Genomic DNA, 6,000 nt, shown 5'->3' with positions numbered 1-6,000 from the left:
ACATATGTATGTGTGGCGGTCCTATTTACTATTGTTACATATGTATGTGTGGCGGTCCTATTTACTATTGTTACATATGTATGTGTGGCGGTCCTATTTACTATTGTTACATATGTATGTGTGGCGGTCCTATTTACTATTGTTACATATGTATGTGTGGCGGTCCTATTTACTATTGTTACATATGTATGTGTGGCGGTCCTATTTACTATTGTTACATATGTATGTGTGGCGGTCCTATTTACTATTGTTACATATGTATGTGTGGCCGTCCTATTTACTATTGTTACATATGTATGTGTGGCCGTCCTATTTACTATTGTTACATATGTATGTGTGGCGGTCCTATTTACTCTTGTTACAATTGTTGGTGTTTGTTGTCACCAAACATTATCTGTAAACCACCTGTGAAACGGTTCCCCCGTTTTTAGCTATACCCTATCAAAAAAACAAGAAGTATTTAAAAAAAAAATATATATATATATATTCAGCATAATGCTTATAGGAATTGCATTTTAACTATTAAGTAACGACAGATAATTTAAGGAAAATATAGAAATAAATACAGCAACACAGGCCAGGTGATGTTTAGGCAGCAGCCAAGGTACTGTCTGCTGCCACACTCAATATGGCCTCCGCATGTAGACGTTCACGTCCTCGAGCAGGCGTGCTGGGCTATTTCGAAAGGGAAGTGATTCACTTGTATGGACTCGGAGTTATTCATTACCACCTCCTCCTCGTCTCTAGCAGCCCTATGACAGACCCCGAGGCACTGTGCCTGGCTCTGTGGTGCCTCTCATCCCGGTCACCATGTTCAGCGGCAGCAGCATAGATGAAGTGTTCCTGTATGAGGTCCCCTCTCTGGTCATGTGCAGGTTCTGTGAGATCATGGACTCCCTGGACGACACGGACTGGAAAAAGTTCGGTGAGTTTCGCAAATCTGGGAGAAAACAGCGCAGCTGTCAGCAGCCCAATAGTGACAGGTTTGGGGAAAGTCCTGGTAATATGTTCAGTGTGATTCTGGGCACCCATCAGGTTTTTCTGATAATCCAAAAATGTGATGTATGTAAAAAAAAAAAGATCCCAACAATTTAAAGCTGCATACACACACAACGATTTTTTTAATGAACGATTTTAGTAAACTATTTTTTCCCTTGAAAAAATTAACTAAAATCGTTTACTAAAGTTGTTCATTTACTAATGGTGGGTACACACTGGGCGATATTACTGAGCGACTGCACGACATCGTAATCGTGCAATCGCTCAGTAATCCTGCACAAATCGTGCACTTTTATGTCGGAAACGACCAGCGATGCGCACTCCCGCTGGTCGTTTCCGACATTGTCCATCGCCTGAACATGCAGCACAATCTGACGATGTCGTCAGGTTGCTGCATGTCGTGGAATGGGGGAGAGAGCCCGGCGCTGAATGATATCGTTAATGATATCGTTCAGCGGCTGTGCTCAATGTCATGAACGACATTGAGCACAGCCTGCCGGGGACACACTACACGATATCGCTCAGGGAGCATATCGTGTAGTGTGTACGCACCTTAAATGTCATGAACGATTTTTATGAACTACAAACGATTTTTGCATATTCCCTTAATGAAAATCGTTGAGTTGACAAGTCTGACTGAACGACAAACTACAAACGTGAACGCGCATGAACGATAATCGTTCATCGTTTGACTCAGAAAGTGAACGATTTTTGCCATCAATTATCGTTAAACGATATCTTTTAATGATAATCATTAAAAAAATCGTTGTGTGTGTATGCAGCTTAAGAAATGAGAATTTAAGATAATCTGTAATTTGTGAGGGTATTTATTTTTCTGTACACACCATACTTCAGTAAAGGGGCCCATACATCAACAGTCTATTGGTACATTGATCCATTTTGCAGATAGATTTTGTTGTTAAAAAAAAAAAAAAAAAATCGCCAAAATCAATGGAAATGCTCGATTTGCCAATTCCAAAATCTGCGAGTTGGGCATTTCTAACATGTTGGATTTTGCCGATTGTTGGAGAAACGGAGTTTGGTAAGTGGGGGAATCGGCCAATCGATTTACGGGCCCCGTAAACCTGTTGCACAGTAGTTGACCACTTACATTTTTTTTTTTCAATGAACCATAAATTGCTGATCGCCAGAATGCGCTAAACTGCACTGTAAATTGTGTTTCAGTGTAATAAACCCCATTTAAAACGTGCCATAATAGCCATATTGTATTGAGCAACTTGGTTTGGTCCTTGGGTGCTGTAGTCTATAGAGCGTAAGCTTGTGAGCATGGTCCTCTTATAACTGCCTGTCTGTTATTACCCAGTCTTCTTTTATTACTGTATTGTACCCAATCGTATAGTGCAACAAAATATTCTGGCATTGTATAAGTGTTAATGGTTTTGGTTTCTTACTACCAGGTTGTTGTGGTATGTGTGGTTCTGAAAGGGTTAATGCCGCTTGGGCAGTGTACATGCCGGTCACATCCAATGACTAATGATGCCCCCTATATCCGTAGATCACTCTTTCCACTCGCTTCCACCACTACGTTGCTATTTATTTTTTAGCTTGGGTCCTAAGTCAGCGCTCCACAGAATTGATTATATTTTATACTTCAGATGGGATAAAACAGAGTGCCTGCCCCTGTACAAAAATATTGTAAAATTGCAAACCCAGGATGTTTATTAGTCAGAAATAAAAAAATAAAATGGGACTAAACAGATAAAATCCAGGAAAGACTGATCATCTTCGTTTCCGTGCCTACTTTCAATGATAAAATCGCCAGGTCACCTCGCCGCATACCTGACCTGGCACTGTCAGGTCTCACGTGCTCACTTCACTGGAAACCCGATCTCCAGCTTCCAGGTGTGTGTGTGTGTGTATATATATATATATATGTGTGTGTGTATATATATATATGTATGTGTGTGTGTGTATATATATATATATTTTTTTTTTTTAATTAAAAAAAATGCTTTATTTGAATGTTTTTCCTTGTGTACTGCATCTGCTATCGCCATCCTGACATGGTGGTATATATTGTCGACATTCATCACGTTAACATGAGATGTCGACATTGACCATGTTTATGAAATGCTTTTATGATTAGAATGTTGGCAAAACGTTCCTGGAGATCTAGCGTGACTTGCCTGGTGTGCGCGGGTACGACGGTGTCTTTTGGGTCTGGCGGTGACGTCACGATGACTTCCGACTTACTCACCGCCAGAACCATTGCAGGGTATCTCTGACCCCTAGCCACAGCTTAACCCTCCGGTTCATCCAGAATTTCGACATTTCACATGTCAACATTCTGCAGATGTTCAATACCGTGTTTTTAACCATGTCGGCATAACGTTCGACATTGTGGTTTCGACATTTATTATGGGGGCGATTCAATTCTTTTATCGGGCGCCTTACCTAATGGGCGCCCTATGTAGCAATTTAATTTTCTCTAATTGGCCGCCTGTGCCTCGTATGCGTGCCTGATAGCACCAGATTTAGCTGCGAAAAGCGTCTAAACCCGTTTAGTCCTGCTTTGGACGCCCAAGGTGCCGTGTTCTCACACATTTCTGGTCGCCACCTGAGGAGGCTGCGAGCAGAAACGTGTCTACGCGCGGCAAAGGCTCCCGAACGGAGAAACAATTGAATTGCGTTGTTGGGCGCCCATTAGTGAAGTCGCCTGTTAAAACAATTGAATCGCCTCTTATGAATGTTGACATAATGGGCGTAATTCAATTGATTCCAGCCCCTATCGCGCCCGACGGAGCTATTCAATTCTTGCTCCTGTTGGGCGCGATCAGCTGCCAGCGCTACATTTCAGCTCACAGCCCCAGTGGGATGAGAGCTGAAATGTGTGAAAAGTGACCTGTTTGGGTGCCCAACCATCACTTTTCACGGGCGCGCCCAGCACTTTGGTCGGGTTTAGCTGCTTTACGCGGCTAAACCTGACCTCTATGGGCGCGATCTGCGCAAAAAACTGCATCAATTGAATAGCGTCCCGCGATCTCCTGTCACTTTAGATGGGAGATCAGGACCGAGTAATCAATTGAATTCCGCCCAGTGACTGCATCCTGGTGATAGCCTATGAGAACAGCCTGGGGTACAGGTACAAACAATGTGCATCTCAAGTATGTGATAACTAGCTTTGCGTAGAGAAGGCTATTGCAGGAGAGCAACCGTAGCTGATTGTGGGATTTGATGAATAGGGAGAGGCCCTATTTCCGTCAGAAACACCAATTTTCACCAAGGGATAGTTTCAGTGGTTTACACTGTCCCATTGTCTCTTCTCTTAACAGTTTATTTGTGGTATTACTCATGGTCTTTAGGTTTCCCTTTTACCGTCAGTAACCTGCCGTGACTGACCATTACTACTTGTGGTACTTGGCCACCAGATCCTAAAGCTGGGTACACATAAGATATATTGTGCTGGTGGCATGATGTATCATTAGATCGCGTTCTGTCACTGGGTACAAACATCGTATAGTGTGTACAGAGCTTCACTGACTGTAAGAGCCAGCTACATTGTTGTAGGAGAGTACTCACTGCTATCGCCACTCTCCTGGAACTGCTTGTTGCTGGCTATAGTGCGTAGCTGCTGCATCGCCTCTTTGCTAGTGATTGTGGCTGGTTCCTCCTGACTGCTTACTTCTTGCCTGGACCTCAGGGTTAGTAGACAGAGCGACAATACAGGATAGCTGTGACGTGGATGAGAGTTCAGCTCGTATCTGTAGATTTCAGGATTACAGCAGGTGATAAGTGTCATGTAGGATCTTGTAAGCAGAGTGGGGTATATGGCTCTGAAAGAGTCCGTGCAAAGTCTGTTACAAACCCTTGCGGTGAGGATGGTCATCTATAATGTACATGATTGTACACACGTTACATGGGCTCTGCTGGGCCTTTTTTTACTGTCTGTATACACACGTTGGCAGGGTGTATTCCTGCACCCCCGCCTCTCAAAACACTCCAGGGTGTCAGCTTTCACGTGAAGCGTCCTAGATGTGTACACACCTCCCACTGATCTCCAGGGTTGATGTGTGGCAGCTATTTTGCAGCCCCACCACTGATCCACCAGGGGTGGGGGGAATCCTTCTCCTGTTCCCCCGAAGGGAACCAGTAATAATTTTTCATTAATAGAGAGAAGATCCAGATACCTAGTAAAAATGTCTGAATGTAGTAGTCCCAGGACACAGAGTATTTCAGTCTTTCTCATCTGTCCCTGCCCCAGCGGAGCTTACAATCTATGTTCCCTACCACATGTACACGCACTTATACACTAAGGATTATTTTTTCCATCAGAAGCCAATTATCCTACCAGTATGTTTGTCTTGGAATGTGGGAGGAAACCGGAGCACCCGTAGGAAATCCACACAGATATGGGGAGAACATACAAACTCCCCACATATCGTCCATGACCTGGAATGGAACTCATGACCTCAGTGCTGTTTGGTAGTAATGCAAACCACTACGACAACTATGCCACCCCAATAGGATGAATGCTTTTTTTTTCTCATGAGTTTCTTTCCCACCAATGTATTACTCAAAGAAGTACTCGGCGCTCACTGCGGGTGGTAACAGATCTATTTGAAGGAAAGGTCCCCACTTCCCTTAATTAGCATAAGAACAACAAAGGTAGTCTGCCCCTGAAAGGAGTAAAAGTGCACAATATTTTGCTGCATTGTTCTTGTGTCTGCAAAGTATTATGGGGAATTTCTTAATGGGATAGAGAACTCATGAACATTAAATAGCCAGTGGATGTTGTAATTATTAATGACAGTAGTCAGTGGTAATGTATAAAGAGAAATCCTATATTTAGAGTCGCAGTGCTCCAAGGATTATTCTATTGGCACTAATAAAATGGAAATGCAGGGAGTGGAAATATAATTGTGCATCTCAAGTGGAAGCCTGGGATAAGGGGGAGATGTCAGAAAGGGAGGAAATCAACAATCGGGGGGTAGAAGGGGTGTCGGGGAACTCTTGGAATTGCGTGGTCTGTGAGTATTAGGG

At 43.3% G+C, this 6,000-nt stretch overlaps 1 protein-coding gene across 1 annotated transcript in view; it reads left to right on the top strand.

The window, feature by feature from the left end:
• Positions 1-628: 628 nt before the first annotated feature.
• LOC148478279 (interleukin-1 receptor-associated kinase 1-like) overlaps positions 629-6,000 on the top strand; it is a gene marked incomplete at its 3' end in the record, with an annotated part of 54,593 nt that continues 49,221 nt past the window's right edge. The window contains exon 1 of the mRNA XM_088455684.1: positions 629-925. Coding sequence (XP_088311810.1) covers positions 811-925 — 115 coding nt within the window. The remainder of the gene's footprint in view (positions 926-6,000) is intronic.

Source organism: Taudactylus pleione, unplaced genomic scaffold (genome assembly GCF_031769625.1).
Source record: "Taudactylus pleione unplaced genomic scaffold, aTauple2 ptg000665l, whole genome shotgun sequence".
NCBI classification, from domain to species: domain Eukaryota; kingdom Metazoa; phylum Chordata; class Amphibia; order Anura; family Myobatrachidae; genus Taudactylus; species Taudactylus pleione.
Note: the sequence above shows the minus strand (reverse complement) of the source record. Positions and strands in the feature narration are given on the sequence as shown.